The following is a 25,256-nucleotide window of genomic DNA, read 5'->3' on the forward strand; positions in this document are numbered from 1 at the left end:
GTTTTCCCCCTTGTTGCAAAAGCAGTGAACCAGGGAAGGGTCGATGGTAATAATTATGACTTTTCCTTGTACGAACAGCTTCCATAATAGGGGCGGCAAGCCCACAAGAGCCTGGCTGAATAAAACCATGCCCAGCCAATGCCAAGTTCAGCAGCTTCTCTGCTGGCAGCTCCTGTTGGGACTGCAAAGCGTTGAAGGAGCAAGGGAGATTCTGAGGATGTGTTCACAGGCCCTGGCACGTGGTACACTCAGCATCTTTAATATTCACAGCTCACGGCACATGTGGCTGCCAAGCCACAATCAGGTTGCTAGCAACAATCCGTTAAAGTTACTTGTCAGAATCGCAAGCAGGAATTCCTCCATCAAGATCTGGGCTTCATTTCGTCCAGTCAGCCGGAAGTCAGCCAGGACAGTGAGGAAGAGTTAAATTGCGAAGAGTTCTCTGGGAGGACCACCTTGGGCCTGGGAAGGGCAACAGGATACTAAAGAATGAAAGGAAAACCTGCAACCACAAGGATGAAGAAGCTGTCACAGGAACAAACAGCCAGAGGGCAAGAGAGAGTAAACAGCCATTTCTAGGGGCAGCTGTCATCAGCTGACTTGGCTGAACACTGCACACCTCCAAGGAGCTCTGCCTGCCCAGACTGCAACCTCCTGCTTTTGCAGATGGAGAGGAACATAAACAGAGATGGAGAGGGCCCCAGGGTCCCAGGGTTGCTGTCTAGACACACTTATCACAGTCAGGGGAAAAGGAGGCAAGCTGTGGTAGGCAGAGTCCACATTCTGGGCTCTGACTAAGCCATTGGCAGAGGCCTCAGTCTTCTCATCTGCAAGATGGGGGATCATAATACTTTTCTCCGAGGAAGTCAGAGAGAAGTTTAAGGGCTGAGCTCAATATACCCAGGGCCTGCTCATCCTCAGGAAAGTCTGGAAGCACCCAGCCCTGGGCAGGCTTCTCTGCCCACACAGCTACCACAGCTCAGACTCGGCACAAGGGAGGTTCTAAGGTCTACTAAAGAATGTCCTGGTTTATCTTTCTCAGCACCAACCTACCATATCAATTCAACCAAAGCTAAGCTTCCCAGGGCCCAAGAGGCAGGGTGTGATGCTCTAAACATACTTCCACCACTGGGAATAGTAAACAGTCTAACATCTAAATTCCAAGATATTACTGATACTGTTTATAATTAGCATGCTAAATAAAACAGAATCAGGCTGCTGGCTTTCAGAGGCTGAGCAGTATTATGCAGTTGGAAGAATATATGTGTGTGTGAATCTATGTGTGTGTATATATACACATGCACATGTGTGCACACAAATGCACACATACTACTCATGGGTCCAGCTTCTGAAATTTAGACTAGAGTATGGCTACAAAACACACTGACCCCATGGAAGTGAGAAGGGCAAAGGGAGGGCAAAGGGCAAAGCTTTCCCCTTCATCCTCCATGACATACTGGCCAAAGATGGATTCCATAAAACTGAATGGACCTGGGAACAGCTAAAGATGGAAATATAGATTAACCACTTTTCAAGAATTAAACTCCAAACTGGAGAATCATTTAAGAAGCAGTCAGAATACTAAGTTGCTTACCCTCCATTAGCTGCTGCTGCTGCTAAGTCACTTCAGTCGTGTCCAACTCTGTGCAACCCCATAGATGGCAGCCCACCAGGCTCTGCTGCCCCTGGGATTCTCCAGGCAAGAACACTGCAGTGGGTTGCCATTGCCTTCTCCAATGCATGAAAGTGAAACGTGAAAGTGAAGTCGCTTAGTCGTGTCCGACTCTTCGCAATCCCATGGACAGCAGCCCACCAGGCTCCTCCGTCCATGGGATTTTCCAGGCAAGAGTACTGGAGTACTTCTTTCATTAGTTTCTCCCTTCATTAGCTGCTGCTGCTGCTGCTGCTGTTGCTGCTGCTAAGTCACATCAGTCGTGTCCAACTCTGTGCGACCCCATAGACGGCAACCCACCGGGCTCTCCCATCCCTGGGATTCTCCAGGCAAGAACACTGGAGTGGGTTGCCAGAGGCTACCAAATGGCCTACACATCCCATCTTCACTCACAACACAAAAAGAACACCAAATATCAAAATCTCTAGAGCTGTCTAGTCTATGGTGTTTTTCTCTAGAAATTAAGAGCCTGAATACTGAACTCAAGCATCTTCTCGTTCTATCTACCTTTCCTTTGCAATTATATTTAGTTGTCTTTGTGATTCATAGCTAAAGAATGAAGCATGAATTTCTCTGCAAGTATTTCCCTCTCTGAATTTGTTGCTCATAATAATTCTGATGATTTTCAGAGAAAAATGTTGAAAATGACACAGTGGCCAGTGTTCTTATCTCTTGTTTCCAAGTATTTCATCACCCTGCATGTAAAACAACAAGCAAACTGCCATTGGGAAAGCTTTTGAGTCAAGTTCCCTAATGGGACACCGTACATTTATATTAGTTGTATACCACAAAGAAGGGTCGAGTGCTTTCCATTTATTGATAGTTACTATGTGGTTGTTTAATCACAGTGGACCCAGCAGGATCAGTCCACTGACTTGGAAGATTTTAAGGGTTTTAAAACACAAAATTCTGGCCTCTTCCACTAAAGAAGACATGAGATACAGAATTACTATTTTGCTAAGAGAGATCTGTTAGTTCCCCATACAGAGCAGGCTACAGTGAGAATGGACAGTGAGAATATGTGTTCCACAGGACAAAAACGGAAGAAAAAGTAAACTGCCAACTGATGAACGGATAGACAAAATGCGGTATATCCATACAATGAAATAGGATTCAGCAGTAAAAAGGACCCAGATACCAACATCTCCTACAACATAGATGAACTCCAAAACCATGATCCTAAGTAAAGTAAGTCAGACACAGAAGACCATATAGTATATGATTGCATTTAGATAAACATCCAGAAAAAACAAACTCTAGAAACAGAAAGTAGGTAAATGACTCAGCCCGGGCCATAGGAGGGGGTAGTAACAACACATGGGCATGAGGGATATTTTAGGGGTGACAGAAGTGTTCCACAACTGAATTGTGAAGGTGGTTATACAACTGTGTAAATGTACTAAGAATCATTCAACTGTACCCTTAAGAAGGATAAATTTTATGATATGTAGATTAGGCTTCAACATTTTTTAAAAGGGAGCAGAAAGGAGGGAAAATATATTTGTTGTTGGATTTCTTTAAAACGTGGGTCCGGTCACAAGGTCATACTGTAGAATGTCAGAGCTGGCAGGAACATGTAGTTTGGTTCCTCCCTGAGACACACTCAGAGCTCACCTGAAGAAGGTGGGGGTGGGGCTCTGGGGAGGGTGAGAAGTAGTGGTGGTGGCGAAGACCAGTTGTTCAAAGCCATTCACATAATTAATTACCAGTCAAGCTAGAATGAGAAGCCAGGCCTCTTGATGACGGGTCTAGTACACTATTCCTGACTTATCTTCGTTATTTTGCTTCATGCAAACTCCCAATGCATTAACCATACAGGTAACCCAGTCAGACAGATGTGCTTTGAGTCAAAGGTCAACATTTTGGGAAATATTGGACAACCTATGAATTAGTTATCCTCTGCTTGCTTCAGTGCTTGTATGTTTCATTTTCTCGTCTTCTCAATATTTGTTTGTATGTGAAACCTATGCCTGTGTATGACCTTCAGATGGAAGATTCTTTCCTAACCCGAAAGAGTCACAGATGTGTGTTTTAGAAGCTGAATCCACTCTAAAGTTCTCACTGCTTCCGTACCACTAACAGCAAACATCCTAATTCAGACCTAGCCACAGGGACTTGTCTTTCTAATAGAAATGTAAAATAGATCTTTATTTGCCACAAAATTAAAATGTGATCCAATTATGCAGAATAGGAAGGGACTTGTTGTTGAATTACATTAAAAAAAAATCACCCACACTAATTTAAAACAATGATGCCACAGCCTTAATTACCTTGGGCTTTACTACTGTAGCTTTCAAACAGCACAGGAATAGGGTGAGACACAATCTATGATAAAACATACAGAGAAAAACAGGATTCTGCTTAAACAAACAAATGAGCAAGCTGAGACTTTTAAACAACGTTTGGAGACAAACTGACCACCCTGGAAATTATTCGAAAGCCTTAAGTGTCAACCAATATTACAGACTATAGGTGTGTGCCCCCTTCCCCCAAATTCATGTGCTGAAGTCATAACCGCTGCCCCCTGTGATGATGTTAGGAGTGAGATCTCTGGGAGGTAATCAGGTTTAGATGAGGTTATGCAGGTGGCGTCCTCAATGGGATTAGCACACTTATAAGAAGAGGAAGAGACACCAGAACTTTCTCTCTCCATCATGTGAGGATACTGTAAAAAGATGCCCCTCTATAATCTAGCAAGAGGGCCCTCATTAAGAACCAACTCTGCCAGCACCTGGGTCTGAACTTCCTAGTCCAAGAACCACGAGAAAATAAACATGGTTTAAGCCACCCAGTCTATGGTATTTTGTCACTGTAGCCTGGGCTAAGACAACCAAATACTTCCTTTACAGTTTGCAGACCTCTGTACAATTCACTACAGGGATCAAGGTGAAGTGATTATACAACACCCCTTTCTCAGGAACTCGATCAGAGGTTAGTTATCCATGTGCATTAAAGTACGTGAGAAAATATTTAGCCTTCCTAAATTTGCATTTTGCAAGGGGCTATTCTTGCAGTGACTTACTTATACATTTATAGCCTATCTCCCAATGCTTTCGCCTTGGCATAAAGTAAAAATTAAAATAGAACTGCATATTTAGCTCAACTTCCCTGTCACAGAACCAGTCCTTAACTTTCTAAAATGTATGACTTTAGCCTTAAAACAATGCCCATCTCCAAACTACTTCACTTTTCAGTTGTCTATATTCACTGGGGCCAGCTGGATGGATGTGCCCGGGATGCTGGGGGTTCCCCTGAGAGGCAGGTATCTCCTCTGAAAATACAGGTGAAAATATGCAGTTAATGAAGAGGGACAGAACTGTGCTGACCAGTATGAGTGGAAGCTCCGAATTTAAATATACCAATGACCTCAGGCTCAAGACGGCTCCAAATTGGCCCAAGGGAATCAAACTTGTCTAGCCAGTCTTTGTCTAACAAAGCCCCAAAGTCTTCCCCTATTCCACCTGACTGACCCAGGCGATACCTAAAGTAGAAAGAAAAATTTCAAAACTGAAGGCAGTACTTGTACAAGGAGGTCTGTGAGCCCTAAAGCAGAGAATCTTTGGGGAAGGAACAATATTCTCTAATTACAGAGCCTAATCCCATCCCTGTTACAACAGAAGCAAATAAAATAACCTCAAACCACACAATCTCTAAACTGTCAAATCCTATATACGGCCTAATTTTCTCAGGTGACACAGTTTACCTAATTTGTGAAAGAAAGAGACAGAACTGGGGACAATAGAAATATGTAAGGTGGGCTAAAGTTACGGATATCTTGTTCTTTGAGAAAAAAATAAAAGTAAATGGAATATAAAAGTAAATGGAATAAAATGAACTCACTGAAATCTTGCGTAACAAAGAGGAAAGATTACACCACTCTAAGACAACTAGGTTTATGGTCATAAAGATCTCCTCTGAGCCATTTCTTCTCAGGATGCTTATAGAGCCTCAACTGTTTACAAGCTGACATTGGACCCTTTCAGCAACCTTTCTGGCACCAGGGACAGTTTTTGTAGAAGACAGTTCTTCTAAGGACCAGGGTGGGGTGGGGGTGGGGGGGTGTGGTTCGGGGATGATTCAAGCACCTTACATTTACTGTGCGCTTTATTTCTATTACTATTACATCAGCTCCATCTCAGATCATCAGGCATTAGATCCCAGAGGTCGGGGTCCCCTGCTTTAAAACATAATCCAACCTTATGCTGCTTCTGCTGCTGCTGCTAAGTCACTTCAGTCGTGTCCGACTCTGTGCGATCCTATAGACGGCAGCCCACCAGGCTCCCCCGTCCCTGGGATTCTCCAGGCAAGAACACTGGAGTGGGTTGCCATTGCCTTCTCCAATGCATGCAAGTGAAACGTGAAAGGGAAGTCGCTCAGTCGTGTCCGACTCTTCACGACCCCATGGACTGCAGCCCACCAGGCTCCTCCGTCCATGGGATGCTTCTTCAGCAGGAGCCATAACTCTCTTCCTGCATCTCTGCACAGAAAGGCCATGACCCTCAGCTTTCCCTGGCTCTTGGGATGGTGGCCAAGTGAAAAGTCAAGCTGGAGAACTCCCCAAGGTGGGTCTCAGGTAACCGGCTGGTTAGATTTTATCTTGCGTGGGTGAGCTTAGCCTCACTAAGCCAAGGAGGCACTTGGCTTGGGCTGAGAATGATTTCTGTTTAGGTTTCTCCAGGCCTTGATTCTAAACAGCCGGAAGAAAGGCTCCGCTGTCTCGAAGGGCACCTTTCAAGAGAAACCAAAATAGGACGCTCGCTGAACAAAAGGGGACTGTTTGGCCACCAACGTGCTGAACGGGGTCTGCCCGTAGAACTGGAAGGGCTTTCTTGCAAAGTTAAAAAGACTGAGAAGAAAACAGCAGCAAGAAAAGATTCATCCAAGAAATCACCCACTCCAAACTTTCCTTCCCCCACAGAAGTGCCAACGGATAAAATTTAAACTTCTTTGAAGAAAAGTCCAGCCAGAGCTCAGCTTTCAGGTCTTAGAAGACACCAGCGTCCCAAGGCCTCCCCACTGTCAGATCAAACACACACAAAACAGTTCCTGATACGGGCTTGGTTTCCCCCATACCATACAAAACAGGCTTTCGTGTTAATCTACTTACTGCACGGTGGGGAAAGGACTCTAATTTCACAGCTCGGAGATAACACAAATAATTCATATGACATATTAGCGGAGTATCTGCGGGGAAAGCGTTTAGTTAGAGCTCATTGAAAACAATAGGAGCTCGGCCACCACATCAGAAGGTGAGGAAGAGAGGGCCCTTCCAAAAGGCTAAGCCTCCTCCTGTTGCACTCGTTGTTCCAAGTCAACAGGTCTCCCTAATTACACAACACTTCTTTATTCTTTAGTCCGTCCATGGTCTGGGACATTATCAACTTCTTTCCAGGGCCTTCAGATGCTACTGAATACATGAAAGGCCCCTGCAAACTAAGCGCCATCAGTGTGCAGACCAGCAATTCCACTAGAATCATCAACATTGTCACCACCTCCTTACCAACAAACTACTTGTGTTGTGGATTTCTCTGTCTCTTAATGGTAAACTTAAAAATAAAAAATCTTCCCTTATCTTCGCTTGTTTCCCATGGCTAGACTCATCCTTTGAAGATCTCATGCTCTTTCTCAAGACCTTCTTTCAAGTTTTTCTCCCATGAAGTCTTTCTCCCAGGGCAGTGTGGAGACCTCTTCACAGCGATTACTCATTCTATTTCTCCCAACCTTGAGGTTCTGCCAAGCGTGAGGCAGATTCCCTTTAAAACAGGATAAATCAATCCTGGGCTGTGCAGAAAGGTTTTCAAAGGTGGAGGTAAAGGACAACAACTCTACAATCATCAGTTAGACATGTTGGGAAGGAGACCACCACCCAAGCAGATAAAACTCAAATGCAATCCGGAGCATCAATATGCGTTAAAACCTTACTATGAATTAAAGACATTCTCGGTTTGGGGTGTGTGTGTGTGTGTGTGTGTGTGTGTGTACGTGTATGCCTTGTATAGGATCTCTGAGTCTAAAGCCAGTTTTTTATGATGCTTGTCTCTGTCACTGCACCAATTGCTCCTCTTTACTTTCCTAGCCATAGCCACCTGAACCTGAACCTGAGGCTCATTTTCTCAGTATTGCATTTCAAGATCCAGCAACAAATCCTGATGTAAAAATCTCACCTTCAAAAATGCTGCTTCGTAACATCTCCACCCCAGCAATCCCTCTGGTTAAATGACTGTTTGTTTGTTTAACTCCACAGCTGACATGCTGTCTCATACTCCCTGCCAGACCCACATTTCCAGCTGCCCAGAAGACACATCCCCGGCACCTCCAACTCAGCCCATCCAAAGTGGAACCCCTGTCATCAAGCCATCCCAGCCAATAATCACACCCAACTCTGGGGCTGACCCACTGCTGTCATTACCTCTATCACGCACCTCCAATTTCACCTCTGAGCCTACCTCCAAGCCCCATTCCAGCCCCAGCCTGCAGTCTGTCTCTCCAGAATCACCACGGAGATCGCCTAACTTGGCTCCTCCTCACCATCAATCCTCACCACAACTTCAGCACACTCAGGTTGAAGTACTCTGTGTGTGTGTGTGTGTGTGTGTGTGTGTGCACGCGCGCACGCACACGCGCAGTATCTCAGTCATGTCCAACCCTTTGTGACCCCATGGACTGTGGCCCACCAGGCTCTGTCCATGGGATTTTCCAGGCAAGAATACTGGAGTGGGTAGACATTCCCTTCTCCTGGGGATCTTCTTGATCCAGGGATCGAACCTGAGTCTCCTGTATTGGCAGGCGGATTCTTTACAGAATGAGCCACCAGGGAAGCCCTTACCTACTCTATCAAAGAGCAACGAGGTATTTTTCACTTGCTCAAAATATTGCCCTAGAAGAAGGTCCAAAAAGCTTAGCTGGGTCCCTGCCTTCTTTCTCCATCTTCATCTCCTGGTCCTTACTTCGGCAAGGCTCAACTGTACTCATCGACCTAAACGTCCCATGAACCTGCACTTCATGAAACTTGGCCCCAAATGCCTGCTCACTTTTTGCCCTCTAGGCAAATCACTTGCCATTTTTCAAAAAATTAGGCAGATGAACCCACTCAGTGAGCTTTCCCTGATTCCTTTTCAAGTCTTTTTGCCCTCTTATGTGCATTATATGTTTTTTAATATTATAGCATTCTCTGTATTTTTTTTGAAATTACTAGTTAATGTGTCTTTCTTGCTCATCAATTCCTTTTGTTCAACTCTGTACCTACACTGACCAAGAGGGCATCTGGCACATAGTAAGTGCTCAATTAATACCTGATGCCTCAATGAAAGAAGGCAATTTATTGCATCACCTTTAAACATCTGAAGCTTTCTAAGAATATCAGGTTTTCTTGTCTCATCCCAGTTTTGCCTTGGCTGGCTCATTTTTCACATATTGATTCTAAACTGTACCGTCACTAGCATCCTGAAGGCATTCATTGAATGCCCAAATAAGCGACAGAGATGTACAGAAGACTCAAGACAGTCTACAACACTGCCCTCCAGGAACTGAGACCAATGAGAAGATAAACTGACCTGACGCAGCACAATGTGACTTCAGTAAAGGCTGTAACTAATTAACACTAAAACCAGAGTGTGTTTGCTACTGAGAAATAGTAACGGACAAGACCAATTAATACCAACATGTTGTCAAACACCATGGTAATTTCCATTGTAATGTTTTATTGGGAACAATATGATACCGATTTTTTTTTTTTTTACCAAAGTCTGCAATAAACTTTCTTTACTATTTTTTTAATCCAGATGCCAGCCATGGATGCTGTGTACTTTCTCCTCAAATGCTCATGGAGTTTAAAAATCAACAAGGTTGATCTGAAATATAGAAAATGCTCAGTTGTTTATGAAGAAAATTTGCTTTCGATATTTTGATTGTCAGAGTAAGCGTTATATAATGAAAGGTAAATATATCTTAAACTATATAAAATCTCAGATTCTCTGGTGGCTCAGACAGTAAAGAATCTGCCTGCAAATGCAGGAGACCTGGGTTCAGTCCCTGAGTCGGGTAGATTCTCTTGAGAAGGGAATGGCTACCCACTCCAGTATTCTTGCCTGGAGAATTCCATGGACAGAGGAGCCTGGTGGGCTACAGTCCATGGGGTCGCAGAGTTGGACACAGCTGAAGCAACTGAGCACACACATAAAATCTCGACTCTTCGGATGAGGGGTTTCTGGGGTTTCAGATCACCAGGTGGGGGTGCTGAGTGACAATGCTGCCAACACACAACAATGGAGTGAGGGCAGGCGAGAAATGCAGAGCTCCGTCAAAATCCCTTCCAGGTGGCCTCTGCACGAAAACCTGGAGAGGAGACCATGGAGTCAGAAACCGAGTCCGGAGATGAACCAAATACGTCTTCAGGACCTCCCTGGACACGGTTGGAAATCCATGCTCATTTACTGCCAAACTTCCCCAGCGATGCCAATCCTCCTGCAGGTTCAGGGCTAATGTCCTTGGAACCAAAGTGAAGAGTAATTCACCCTGGGACTTTTAAATTCACATGCCCCACTGGGAGCAGCCATGTCTGAGGCTGCCTTCACAGATCCCATTTCTGCTCAAGGGTTCGCTTATGACTTAAGGCATAAAAATATGTCTTTATCTTTCTGCTGTGGCAGAAGCTGTTTGGCCAATGTTCTTTCTTGGGAGATGAATGACAGAATAAAATGACCGCGGTTCTTGGGTCCGTAATGCTTTTTCCCCAACCTGAGACATGTCCATTAATAGAGGCTCTCAGACATGATAATAAGGATGAAAAGGCTGAAACGAATACACGAAGCCTTGTTTTCAAACGCTATCCTTGATACTATAATTGACTTGGTCAGCCATAACTGATACCTGTCCCCAGGCAAGCCAACCAAGTTGTTAAAAAGGCAACACAAGCAAGCACATTAATGCTAATCATGCATTTTCTTTTTTGATCTGCCTGACTGGTATAATATGTATATGCCTGTGTGTGTAAAATATGTGTATATTTGAAGATATAAAAATTTACTTTTTCACTGAACAACAGTTTATTTTCATTCCCTGACTGTTCAGTATTATAGGACTGGGGCTTCTCTGCTAGAGTCTGCTTCTTTAAGACCAGCTACTCTAAGTCTGTATGTGTGTGTATCACCCCACCATCACAATACAGATTAGACAAAATAGATGCTTAATGGTGTAATTCACTTTACAATGGCACTATTATTACAGCATTACTCTATTTTCATTACTACTGCATATTAGAATCAGCTTCCAACATGTTTGAGTGAAGAAATAAAACAACCTAATCACAGTGCCAATTAATTCTGTAAAAGTCATGTAGTATATCAAAATGAAAACATTTTCACAGTATCCCAGGAAGACAGGATTCCATGCCTGACTCACTTCCTCTAGCTTCCTACGCTTCTATCCCACCATACTTTGACCTAGCCTAGTCCAATTACAAGCCAAAAATCGATCAAAGACCCGTAGCAAGCTTAACTGATTCTCTAAGAAAGGATATTATAATCCATCAGCACACCCTCATCTTGTGCTAACATTATTTTCCCAGATTTACCCAACATCATTGTAGTACCAATAACTACTCTTTCTCACGCTGCTCTCTCATCAGCTCAAATACTGTAACAGCAGAGTGATTTCAAGCAGGTTGTGAGTCTCAGAGAGTATTGCTTGCAAAGTGCATGTAAATTATTAGATTACATTACAAGTGAAAGACTCAGCAGTGGGTCACCATAGTGGAGCATTAATGTAGAGCACGTTGAATGGAACCCTTGCAGACAGGCCTCTCCTATGTGATTTTTTGGCAGGGAGGAGAAAGTGACTACGGGGGAAGGGAGGGCAGGCAAGGATGGGGTGCTGAGAAATGAGACACGAGAGAACACCAAGCACAGTGGGGTGGAGGGTGCAGTCTTGATGGTTGGAGGGGGCAGCCAGCAGTACTACAGGACTAGGGAGGACAAAGAGGAGAGGAGCAGGCAGAAGTGGGACTCTCCTCTTGTTCAGCTGCAGTCAGTTCAGTCACTCAGTCGTGTCCGACCCTTTGTGACCCCATGAATCGCAGCACGCCAGGCCTCCCTGTCCATCACCAACTCCCGGAGTTCACTCAGACTCGCGTCCATCGAGTCAGTGATGCATGGTGTATAACCTCTGGGAAACCCAACAGGTGGCTGATGGGCTTGAACTTAAGTGATTCGTCTGAACTTGGCAGGATCTAGCCTATGGCAGCTGAACTGAGGGACTGGCATAGGATCCAGTCCAGGAGAGAGAACTGGTAGTTAAATGAAAGGCCCTTGATGTCCTGGTATTAATTTCACAGAGCAACCGATCAGAAACAGGAAGCAAAAGGGGCTGCAGACCTGAGGAGGAGATGGGGAGAGGTAGCCGGAGGGGCCCTGCTTCTAGATGTGCTCCACCATCACCAGAGTGACACTGGATGTGTGCCAGGCATCCTCACACGTGGGCTTCTCAAGCACCTTGGGAAGCCGGCATCGTTAACATCCCGTTTTCAGGTGACAAGGAAAAGACTGAGTGGTGAAGGAACTCACCAAAGGTCACACAGTTAGCACACCTGGGCCCCACTCCCAGCAGGACTGTAACTACCACGTAAGCTGTTCATCATGGTCTGAGTTGCTCAAGACTGGAGCAGGCCTGGGCCTGCCACAAGAGAGGGCGGGATTGGTGGATCCAAGAGAAACAGAAGTGGGACAAACTAGGGTGGCTGGGTCCAAACCTAAGACCCAGTTGGAGGTGAGAGCAAGTAGAAGCTGTGATTACAGAGCTGGGAAGTGCAGACCTGAATCTTCTGAGACGACAAACAGCTTTCCAGGGCAACGTGTGAGACAATCTGCACTGTTAATGAGCACCTACTTTTTGCAAGGTGTGAGCATGTGTGAAAGAATACACCATGGAGCTCATCTTCTTGGGAGGACCTGACTCTTGCCCAGGAAATACTACTAGAAAACAATGTATAGAAACCTGGCAAAGGAAGAGGTGACATGTTGATTGAATGAGCAAAGTCATCTACGTGTCTGAACACTGTAAAAGAGAACTACAAGAGGGAGAGGGTGAATCTTATCAGGAGCTGGAATGACTGTAGGATCTCAGGAAGCAAGGAGATTGGACCAAAAGTGGGAACTCAGAAGTGGGAAGAAGAGGAAGAGGAGGAGGAGGGCCTATACTAGCGAAAAAAGAAAGTGAAAGTGTTAGTTCCCCAGTTGTGTCTGACTCTTTGCAACCCCATGGATTGTAGTCCACTGGGCTCCTCTGTCCATGAGATTCTCCAGGCAAGAAAACTGGAATGGGTTGCCATTCCCTTCTCCAGGGGATCTTCCCAACCCAGGGATCGAACCTGGCTCTCCTGCAATGCTGGCAGATTCTTTAACCCCAACCCATACTATGAATGCTAAGTCGCCTCAGTCGTGTCCGACTGTGCGACCCCATAGACGGCAGCCCACCAGGCTCCCCCGTCCCTGGAATCCTCCAGGCAAGAACACTGGAGTGGGTTGCCATTTCCTTCTCCAATGCATGAAAGTGAAAAGTGAAAGTGAAGTCACTCAGTCGTGTCTGTCTCTTAGCGACCCCATGGATGGCAACCTACCAGGCTCCTCAGTCCATGGGATTTTCCAGGCAAGAGTATTGGAGTGGGGTGCCATACTAGGAATAGAGAGAGGTAAAAGAGGCTGAGGTCAAGACAGCTGTGGAAGAGAAACCTTACGAGTCTTTGGTCAAAGGCGACCTAGACAAAGGGCTACGCCAAGATGTCACCAGGAGAACTTCAGATCAAGCAAGGCAGGGATTCTGACTTCCCTTTATTGTTTTCTCCCCACAGCTTACTTAGAACAGTGCCTGGCACAGAGAAGGTGCTCAGTAAAGTTTTGTTGATTGAAAGAATACCACCCTCGTGCCTGTACACAGTGATGACAAACTGCAAGCAAAGGGATTCCCAGAATCTACATGCTGAACCAGGCTAGACAGATGCGTGTCTAAACGAAAGAGGATGTTAGTGAGCATGTCCTAAAAGGGCATAAAGATCCTGAATGATTAAAAATAACAAGTATTTACTTTATTTTCCCTCCCTCAACTCTTCCTTGAAATTATAATAAAGTAACACTCGGAGTCCCACATCAGTGACGGTGGAAAACCTCCCTCCCTCCCTCCGTCCCTCCCTCCTTCCCGCCCACAGTCAGGCCATGGCCCGCAGAAAGGCTGCTTCAGCCTCATGCCAAGGATCCGGGTTTTCAACTTCATGGAGCCATCCATATAGGCTGTGAAACCAATCTGGCGGCTCAGGACTTGTATTTTGTCTTTAAATAATAGAGGAAAAATAACAGAACATTGCAGGTAATGGATAATTTATATGAAAAGTTTATTGATGTGTGTGATATATCTGTGTAATGGCTTTCAATATATTGTGTTTTTCTCATAATAAACACATGAAAGACACTGCACTAAAGGGACAAAAAATTCCAATATGAGGACACTTGTTTTCATATTCAAGCTGAATGACCTTTGTTTTCCTGGCTAAATACAACCATCAAAGGTGCTGCTCTTTGGGCCAAAAAACTTGCTTCATCCTGAAACATCATGAAATTCTCTGCAACATACTAAGTTCAGAATCAGTTTCCTCAAAGTAGCATCAGTTTCAGAACACACAATCTTTTTGAAAAAAAATTAGATTTATTTTTTTTCCAGTTACAAAAATAATACACACATTAATGCAAGAAACTCGGAAAATAGAAAAGGGCACAGAGAACGAGGAGCTCACAGATAACCCCACTCTCCAGAGATGACCACTTTATCATTCCATCATTTAGGTACATTTGGGCCCATGCTAACATACACACATACACACACACACACACTCACACACACACACACGTTTTTATAAAAATGATCTCATTCCATGCACACTACTATGAAAGCGGTGATTTTTCACTAAGTATAAGATCCCAAGCATCTTCCACTACAATGTGAGTTTTACTGACTACATAGTATTCCATTTGCAGACTTGCTCAGGAGCATCCCCATAAAAGGCCCAGACAAACCCTCTGCCTTGAGGAAAGATGACAGCTGCTGAGAAATGCCCTCCCCCACTGCACAGCTAGGGCTGGCTGCCTCCAGCTCCAGAGAGCTTAAAAGCTCCAAGAACAGAATGCCCCACTCTATGTCCCTTATTTTACTTTCTATTAAATCAGAGAAGGACATGCAGACACAATTTTCACTATGCCCCCAAATGGCTTTACTGGAAGAGCCACAAGCTCACTAGCTAATTTTTAAAGAATAATAAAAATGCCCGATGGAATTTGAAAATAATAATACTGAGAATGTTCTGCTATTGATGCACAGCCAAGACAAAGTGTGCTGACTTTCAAACTTATCTCCACCTAAGGCTTGGTTAACACATATCTATTATAATAACCTCAGAGGGGGGCATCTCCTGGTGGAAAGGAACTTACTGGAACTTCTGAGCATCTTGACACAGCATACAAGTGGAAGGAACATTGTTAGGGAGGAAGAAGATCTGCGTTCTAGTCATAGCCTTGTTACCTACCAGGAATGGGGCCTCAGGCATATTTTGATCTCTGTGAAAGCCAGTTTAAATGGGGAGAGAGGGTAGATGAGATGGTTCATAAGACCCCTGTTGGCTCTAACAGGTTTTAGTCTAATAAAACATAACCAATGGCAGTCTCGTGAGTGAGCCCTACATATATAGGAACAGGCACCCTCACGCTCAAGATTAGAAATCAAGCTTTAGAATTTTCTAGAGTCCTCTCAGGGGAACCCCATTTGTTCTACTGATTCTCCTGGGGGTCTTGAGAAAGTTTAGCAGCTCACCAATCTTGAGGCACTTTCTGTAGAAACGTGCTTATCCAAAGTGGGTCATGAGTGCCAGAAACGGTAAAATACAATTCCAGCAATTTCACCCTTGTCAGCATCAGTCAACCAATATGATCACTGAAAGAAGCATCGTCTTTGATGATCAAAGTATTTCATTTGCCTTGCTTTCCCCCTGCTTCATTACCTGCACAATTAAGAGTTATGGGCAGTTCACCCTTCCCAGTGCCCTGTCCTTTCATATATATTATCCTTGTCATGGCCATGTTCCTAGGAGTACATACTGTATTGTCACTGTGGCCTTCTTACCATCATCCACTGGCTTTATGATTGTAAAGCGAAAATGAAAAGCAATGCAGTTTATTGAAAAGTTTTTAAACTTGTGAAATATACCCTTGTTTCTTCTCTGATTTGACTCTCAGAAATCCATTAACTTTTAAGCAGTCACTCCTCCCCATGATTGGCATCGATCATTAAGGGATGATACAGGTCTCTTCGCTCCTGGAAGGGCGGCATCCCATCAGAGCGTCTCTTCTCCATCTCTGTCCATTTCTTCAGGTTTCTTTAAAACTAATTAGAAGAGTCAATAAACACGCCCGCCAATTCCCTTAACACACTCGAAGCACATCGGCCTGCCCTTCAGACCTGTTCTTGTTCTGTTGCTCCAAGTATTCCCTTACCTGCCTTTGTCAATTGGCATTCTCGACAAGTTCGTCATAACTTCTCAAAGTGTCAACTTTTCCTCTGTTCATCGTCCTTGTTAAAGATAATTTAAAATTAGAAAGGCACATTCCCAGCCATTACAGAGTCAATGCTAATTTCATTCTCTTTTGCACGTAAGTCTCCTTCCCTCTAGAGATTCCCTTCCTTGGTTTGCAGCCCCCACTCCCCAGCCCCCAAAAGGCAGCATCCTTAATCTCGGTACGCACGACCCCCTTCCCCTGTTTCACCACTCTTATCTTCCCTCCTCCCAAATACTTCACCCAGTGAAACACACTTTAGCATGTGGTTCTCCTTCCTTCACTCCACTTCTGAGAGAAATGCCTGTGTCTGGAGATTGTAAGGTCACCTTCAGGAAAGAGGCATACAGTCGGCTGTCAATTAATCAGGATAAGACAGAAAAAATTACAATGTGTGCAGTTCTGCTTCTTGGTACATGCATGTATGCTTTGGGGATCAGGAGGATTTCTCGTGCATAACCTAAAATTCGCAGCAATACCTTTTTGTTGGGCTATGACGAATTCTCTACCTAGCAGCCATTCTCTACCTAGTCGTTAACAGTCTGGATTATTTAAAACAGTGATTACCATACTTCATTATAAATTCAAGTGTTGGTCCCTCCTGTTTCTCCCCCATTCCGTTTCACCTCTATTCTTTGCAACCTGCCTGTTTCTCCTCAGTAGCACTCTTCGCTTATAAGTCAAATGACTCTGTATGTATTAATTTTTAGTCCCACATCGAGTTTGACATATAGATTTTAAGCCAGTTTATTCTCCCCCATTAGGCACAGAACCAAACATCACCATTCTTGTCACGTACACAAGTCCATCAAGTTTCAGAGTGTCATTTATACACTCTTTTATTGCTTCTTACTTCTTTCACACACGCCTACCACTTACGTACAGCAACTTCACAACATTCATATTTCATAAACTTCATCAGTATTCAGCCAAATCCTCCCCCGAAGTAAGCTAGGTATTTTTAACAGTGCGCTGCCTCTTTCACAGGCGTGAGAATCCTGCACTGGGTGGTACCCTTCCTGGTGCCCAGGAAGAACCTCATCTATCATGGTCTGTTCACGGATGCAGGCACTTCCTAACTGTTTTCAAAAACTTCACGATCATTGATGATCAAAACTCCAATGCCCAATCACGCTGTTAGAGATGACTGGAGGCTGGCGATTATAAATCCTCTACACCTTGATTATTCCTCTGAGCTCCAGGGAAAGCAGCATGGGTGTAGCTACTACCTGGGAGGGCCTGGAGGCCTCTAGCACTTCTCAGACTGTGTGAAACCTGTCCTCTCCATTGTTGTGGGCCCTACAGACAGTGCCTCGGAGGCCGTATTCTGTGGACAAGACAATCACCAGGAGACTGCAGGGCCACACCACTGCCAATGTGCCACAGCATATAATGTGAAGAGACGGTTTGTAATAATGATGTGTCAGTGGAGGCCATAAACGTATGCTAGGAAAAAAAATATGTTCTTCCACCAGCACAGGGGAATTGCTACCTATAATTCCTTTTAACATTAGCACACACGTAAGAGCCAGGCCTGGAACAGAGCCTGCCTAACCCACAGGCTATGGTACATTTATACTTCATTATGCCTCACTCCACTTTTCTAACCATTTCTTGAGACAATCTCCTTGATGTTTTTACTCCAAAGCAAAGTAATAACAACAACAAGGCTGTCACAAAAGAACACCAAGACTCCCAAGCTGAATTTTCAACAGTAGGATATCAAAGATATCATAAGATAACTACAGACAACCATTAAGTCAGGTGGGAGGGCCCTGAGAAAGTCAGCTCTTGATGATGCGGTACCACGGTGGTCCAGTGAACAAAGGCCTAAGCTTTTATAGAGAGCATCCTCTGGGGAAATCTATATGCTCTTTATTGACATTCCTGAAAGTCTTCCTTCTAACTCTAGAACTTCCTAACTTTCAGGGCTGATGAAACCCTTTCAACACATATAAGAAAGAAGCAAAATTAGTTGATATTTCTGTGTACACAGGGGAAAACTGCAGAATGTTATGGTAATACAGCATATGACTTATTTGTAAATACAATAGCTTTGCTAAATTTTTGAGAATGAGTTTACAGTTGCTAGAGAAAGAATCAGCATCTAGACTTGGATTGAAATTTTAAAGTAAAAACCTCAACTAACCAGAATCAACTAACTGACATGAATTTCTATTCTGCCACTTGCAACTCAGAGAACAAGGGAGGCGAATAACAAAACAGACAGATATTGAGGATTTAACCAAAAAAAAAAAAAAAAAACGATTTCCAAGCTAGGATCAGGACAGATTTAGCCCAATTTCTAACACTGTCTTCATTTACAGTTCTATAATGTACAATCAGAACTCATCCTCAGAACAGTGACCCTGCAGTACACAAAGGACCCCCAAATCTCTAAGAAAGATTCAATTACATCCCCAGTGTTCTTCCCAGGGCAGGAAAGGGGACCAACACACTTTCAAACACATTTGATAAGGAAAAGACAAAAAATGTTTCTGCTCACTGTGCCAGAAAAACAAATTCATCAGTGATGCCTTGGTACTCTTATAGAAAAATCATGGTTTATTGTATCTTAATCAATGCTTGAACACTCATTATCTGGAGAGTTCTGGGCAAGCATTAATTCACAAGGATTCAATTGTATTTTTCTTAACATACAGCTTAATAAGATGGGTGAACATTTTAACAACTCATTTCAAACCAACACTTGCCCTTCTGAATGAGATACCAAGGGAAAAATAAAACAAATCCTCATTTAAAAAAACATTTTATATTGTAAATGATGGAAGGGAGAACATCTTGGGGAGACAGAAGCAGAGAGGAGGTTGTTCTTAAATTCTCAGCAAGGAAGACAGTCTTTCTCATTTTCAGAAAGGTACTGCACATTCTAGGTTGGTGTTCTCTCTGGCACCTGAAGGCCTTTCAAAGCAGACTCTTCTTGCTCTACAGGAACCTACCTCTAATCTGGGATGAATGGGTCAGGGGTCCTCTCTAGGAGGAAGGATGCTGTCTACCTCAGAGTCTCTGCACACTGGCTTGTACAAGACAAAGAGGATATGACATTTGAGAACAGTGACATTTTCTATAAAAAATTTTGCACGTGGGGCAATCACATTACAACTCTCTCCCCAGATACCTGAAATGTAGTTAAGTATTTTGCTTCCACAGACATAAATACATAGATGAGCTTAGAAGGAGACTGGAAAAATGGTGGGGGTTGGGGAGAGCACCTTCAGAAAAAGTGGTACATGCTATAACGGACCACACTCCATCAACAGGGTGCTAAGCAACACCCAACTTAGTCAGTCCTTCCGACATCACACCACAACTTCCTCAAGGTAAGAATGGGAGAATCAGGAGAAAACTGTGCATCTTAACTCAGAAATGACAAAGAGTATGGCCCAAGGAGAAGAACACCTGGGTTTGCCTGATTCACAGTCCAAAGGCTAGCTCTGGACAGGAGTCAGTTTGCTTTCAAAAATGATTCAGCTGTCATCAAAGACCTTCAGAATATCTGCATCTGGAGGCACTATATATTCCAATTAACATTCCCGTACCTCCCTACATCCCTCTTAGGAGTCTGGTGTAGAAACAGCAGTATGCACTGTACCCCCCAGCTCTACCGACTTGAGAACACAAGCTTAATGTCTCTTGGTGAGGGGGGTCTGTCCCTGCAGCCTCCATAATTCAGTTTCAGAAACAGAGATGTTTTCTAAAGCCAAGGGCTCCTCTTAACACCAGAAGATTTTGGAAAATTCCAGCAGGTGACTAACATTAAAAAAAAAAAAAATGTCTGTTGTAAATGTTTTTAGCCACTCAGGATTTGACTTCTGGATTAATAATTCAATTCTTTTTAAGAAAGAAGGGGGAAGCAACAGAAAAGGTTTTCATAATCATCCTCAAATGCATTTTCTAAAATTATTCTATTACATTTTTAAAGGGTATAATTATAAATGTTTTTATGAGCAATTTACTGGAAAATGAAAGTCCCTTAGTTTAAAAAATAATTATTCCATCCCCCTGGCACAGAATTTTATCCCAGCCAGTAGCTCTTTCAAACTACAGGGCATCATTTGTTCACTGGGAGAGCCAGGTCCACGTAAGAAAAGCTCATCTGAGAATCAATCTCTAGAAAAACGCTCGAAATTGCCAGGCAAGAGCACCGACCAGAAAGTGAATCAGCCAAGACTGAAGTGGTGAATTGTGGAGAAGTACTTTGAGAGGCAAAGATTCCTGTGGGTCTAGAAGTCCTCAGGGCTACAACTAAACTTGTTAACTGATTTTAAGTCAATCTAAGCTCAGCTTCCAGGGGGTTCAATCTCAACCCAACTGAGCTTTTCAGTGTTAATCCCATCTTCTGGCTTCGATTTTTCCCTTAGGTCAGCCGGCCCTATCAACCATCCACTTGCAGCACCAGTGTTCCAGACCAACGGTGTGGCACACAGCCCCGAGGATAACTTTAGGGAGGTAGAATGTGTAAGTTTCTGGCATGCATATACTGGAAGAGGGTTTTTAACAACAGTTATGTCACAATGCTCAGGGCTCCCTGAAGTCCCTGAAAGCCTTGTTAAAGATTCGCTGTGGCTCTTCCGCTTCATTCTTACTTCCCGTGTTGTCTTCTGCCTTCCTTCCCTTTCACTGGGCTGAAAAGATGGGGCTGAACAACAGCCATCATTAAAAACACCCAGAAAACAGAACAGTTCTGCTGAAAACGCTAACATACCCTGCCCCGTTGTAAAAAGAAAGGGAGGCCGTCTTTCAGATTATAAAGTCACATATTTGATTTTGGAAGTGCAGGCACTAACGGTGCATGGTCCATTCACCCGTGGATTCCCAGGAGTTTGGAATCCAGCAATAGCTTCAAGTCTACCTAGGTAATGTCTCATGAGGTCACCTCAATGTCATGAGAATCCTGACCACAGTCTCTGCAGACTGCAAACACTGGCTGTTTGGAAGCTAACCCCGCTACCTCCCAGGAAAGCATCCCCCAGATCAGAAAGCGGCTCTCTTCACCCAAGGCCAAGGACTCCACTCAACCCTCCTTGAGGTTGAAATGCTGATTTTAAGGTGATGGTGTTTGCTTTTCCTTTTGCATTGTGTGCATGTATGCTTTAAGTATTAAAAAGGCGTAATCACCTAGTGTGTAGGTTAATTTCTTTCCGATATTGTAATTTATGCAACATTAATACTGGATGCCAGCTCCAATTTTCTTGCTGCTTACACTCTGGGAGCCGACTTGCATATTCTGCCAATTCCATTACATCATCTGAAAACCCAAACATTTCCCATTTTCAAATCACTCTCATCTACTGAGCATACTTACACATTCCCTCTTCTTCTTCCTAGCTCACATGCACAAAGATTGGTATCCCCAAGTAGCAGACGGTACATCTGAGGTTAAAGTCTGCAAATGCACATAATTTCTGGAAGCTATTACTACTGCTGTGTTAGCTAAAGGATGCCTCCATCTCTGACCTTCCTTTTCCATTCAGACTGTTATATAACCAAGTGCCTGCGTGCAGGATGTGAGTTGAGTGTTTGGGCCTTACCTCTTCTCCCTCCCCCCATTAACTCTCCGGAGGGATGGACAAGAGGTGGGTTCAAAGAAGAGGGAGTGGGGGGTGGCCCACTAGGGGGCAAGGGGATGTGGGTCAGCAGGTCAGTTGCACAAGATGCATCCTATCTGCACTCTGTCCCTCTTCCCTTGTTGCTGAGCCTCCGGGGCTGGTGGTACCGAGAAAGCCCCATCGGTTATATAATTTGCAAGAACAGCAAGTTACGGATTTGCTAGTCGGTTCTGCAGCCTGCCACCCTGATCTCTTGCAAGAACACCTTCTGGCAAGAATGACACCTGAAGATGCTAATAACACACGGGAGGGGGATGGCTAAGACAGAGGGGGTGGCAGCACAAACCAGAAATTAGTGCGGCTTCCTACATACTATGTCCCCCTCTTCCAAAAAAAAAAAAAAAAAAAGCTTCAGAAACACATGAAGGGGATTTTCTCCAGTGTTTCTGATTAACCCTGTTACATAACCCGCTCGCATTCCAAATCCACCGTCTCAGGTCTAAATATACTCTTTGCAGCCAAAAGCTCTCTACAGACAAACTCACCCAGCTAGCGGCAGGTCCCGGCCCCCGGCCCCATCCCCCTTCCTGTGCTCCCGACCCTCGCTGCCCCCTCCCTCTCCCTTAAACCGCGATTTGATGTGCTCGCTCTTCCGAAATCGCCTTTAATTAAATGTTTTTCGCATGTGTCTTCCTGATGGCTTTTACTGTACTCGAATTCCGTGAATGGGAAAGCGCCTGGACAGGGGGTGTGGCTAAGGTGGGGCGGGGGGGGGGGGATACTGTAAAACAGCCAGCACATGATCAGCCATATTCCTACCTCCAACTCTAACACTGAGAGGAAAGGAGGGGCTCTGGGGCCCCCACTTGCCTCTTCCAGCTCTCCCTATCTCTGCCTGAAGCTGAGTGACAAGAGGAGGGGGCCCGCTGGGCCAGTGCCCAAGGCAGAGCTGGAGATCTCTGTCCCCCAGCCCTGGGCGGCTCGCGCGAGCTGGTTTCCTCCAGAGTGACAGGCGTGATTTATACATTATTTACAACAGTAATTAAAGCCATAGCTTCCTCCTGTTCTTCATAAACTGTGGGCGTTTTCAAATAACCCCCCACCGCAAGAAAAAACCCACATCAGGTTCCCATACCTTTAAGAAAGCGGAAAGAGGGTGAGCTTTTCCCAACACTCCACTTTAATTAGAAAAAAAGCAAGGAGGGGTCATGGAGCCGCCACCCCGCCCCCAAAACAGACACACGCACACAGATCCTACAAATGAAGTGTGTAAAAAATTGCCCCCCCCCGGGGGGGGGGCGGGCATCGATCGCACTATCCAACAAGCATTCAACTCGCACTGACCATTCCCAGGTTCTTGCAGAAACGCTTGGTGAGGGAAGGATTTCCCAGGGCTGAAATAAGTTTGGGTGCCTTGCGATCTTTCTTTTTCTGCTTGTTTGCTTTTGCAGACGCTCACTCCGAATGCGCGTGGAGCGCCCCACAGGACCGCCGCCGCCGCCCCGGGCGCGCTGACGCGCACACGCCCCCCGCCAGCCTGGGCGCCGGGCTGCGAACCCCGGGTCTGCAAACTTGCGCACCTCCCCTCGAGGCGCCCGCCAGACAACTTGGCGAGCACCTCACGCGCCCGCACCCCGCTCCCCCCAGCCCTATCTCCAAACCCCAAATCCACGGCTGTGCTCCAGGAAAGGTACCCACGTCGCTCCCCCGCCCCAAGTCCAGAAGCGCTCCCTTTCTACCCCGGGAGGCGGGGGGGGGCTGCCCTGATCTCTCACTTCTAACGCCCCTTTCACCTCTGCGGGGGGCCGAAAGCCCACCACGTCCCAGGCTTCCCGGGCCGAAACTGTCAAGAGGAGAAAAGGTAAAAGGGGAGGAGGATGGCCATCAAAAGGATTTTTTTCCCCCGTCTTAAAAGGACACTGCCGCTTTAAAAGTTTCTTTCCCGGGCCCCCACTCTCCGGTCCTCCGTATTTTGGGGGAGAGTATTTAATTTGAGCAACGCGGCTTTCTTCCTCTCTTTGCAGAAAAAAATCAAAGCCAGGGGGGTGAGCCCGCCGGCTGTCAACCCTCCTGCCGCCTCCCCCGCCCCCCTCTCCTCCCGCAACCCGAGAACGGGCTGCAAAAGTTTGCAACATTTCTGGGGGGCGGAAGGGGGGAGGGGAAGGGGGTGCTCCGAGCTCCGGACGCCGCGGCCAGCTAGCGCGCTGCCCCCGACCCCGCGCCCCGGGCGCCCGCTCCCGGCCGCCCCCCGCTCCGCGCCGGGGCTCCCGCCGCCCCCTCCTCAGCCCCTCTCACAGCCTCCTACCTCTGCTGGTGCTGGAATAGCTCTGTCTGCGCACCGGGGCGGGCGGCTCGCTCTTGCGGGCGGATTCCTGGTTCAGCGGGGTCTCCCTGGAGCCGGCGGCCGCGTCCGAGCCGCTGCTGCCCGGCTCGCTGGCGGCGGGGTCGGGGGCTGCCGGAGCTGACTCCATGTTTTTTCCCAATGTAGAGATCGCTGGAGATGGCGAGCTCCGAGACTCCCTCTATCTTCTGTTTTCAGAGCAACTCTATGGTACCAAAAAAAAAAAAAAAAAAAAAAAGGGAGAAGGAGACCGGGGAGAGCAAAAGGGAGAGAGCAGGCGGCGGCGGGCGGGCGAGCGAGAGCGCAAGGGAGCGCGCGGAGTGTGTCTGGGTGGACGTGAGTGTGCGCCCGAGAGGGGATGGGAGGCGGGTCTGGCCACAGGCAGCGCTAGCGAGAGCTTCTCCAGCCGGCCCCCACACCCACATTCCCCACCCTCCAGACCCCAGACCGAGAGCCGCGGACTGGCTGCCAATTTTGGGAGGTGGGGAAAAGAGTGGAGGAGGAAGGGAGAGCCTCCCGTGCCCCAATCCTCCCCTTTCCTCGGCCCAGGGACAGCAATTAAGATTCGGGAGATTGATTCTGTACCTACTTCTGGGACTCTCTCGGGAGCAGAACTCGTCCCCATCAGCAGCCAGCCTGGGAAGAGACAAATCCGGTTATCCACGCTGGGGACTCGCAGGTAGCTCCCCGCCAGCCCAGCCCAGGACTGAGGAGATACTGAAAAGGAATTCGACCTGCGCTGGGGGAACTGAGGGCGTGGCACTTTTTACTTTGGGATGGGACGTCCAGTGGGTTTCCCCGTATCGCTTTGATGTAACTGTGTGAGTTTAGAATTGCCACGAAGAGCCAATTTCTGATATGGTTGGAAGAGGTCGCTTTCAGCTCCTTAGCTGTTTTCTCCGAGAAGGGTCCAGAAACCACTTGGCAGGGCAATTTCTACTGGAGAAAACTTTGGCCTGTTTGGTCGATGACTATCTAAGCTGGATGAAATATGCCACACTGCATCTAGTTCATGCGTAGCTGCTAATTGTCAATTCCCATGGTACTACTGCTATTAAATGTACAGTCTCATCCATGAAAGATAT

General features: G+C 45.8%; 1 protein-coding gene across 1 annotated transcript in view; it reads right to left on the bottom strand.

The window, feature by feature from the left end:
- RORA (RAR related orphan receptor A) overlaps positions 1–24,374 on the bottom strand; it is an 807,273-nt gene extending 782,899 nt beyond the window's left edge. The window contains exon 1 of the mRNA XM_018053543.1: positions 24,136–24,374. Within this exon, the coding sequence (XP_017909032.1) occupies positions 24,136–24,301 (166 nt within the window). The 5' untranslated portion in view covers positions 24,302–24,374. The remainder of the gene's footprint in view (positions 1–24,135) is intronic.

The sequence above is a fragment of the Capra hircus genome, chromosome 10 (assembly GCF_001704415.2).
Source record: "Capra hircus breed San Clemente chromosome 10, ASM170441v1, whole genome shotgun sequence".
Classification (NCBI taxonomy): Eukaryota; Metazoa; Chordata; class Mammalia; order Artiodactyla; family Bovidae; genus Capra; species Capra hircus.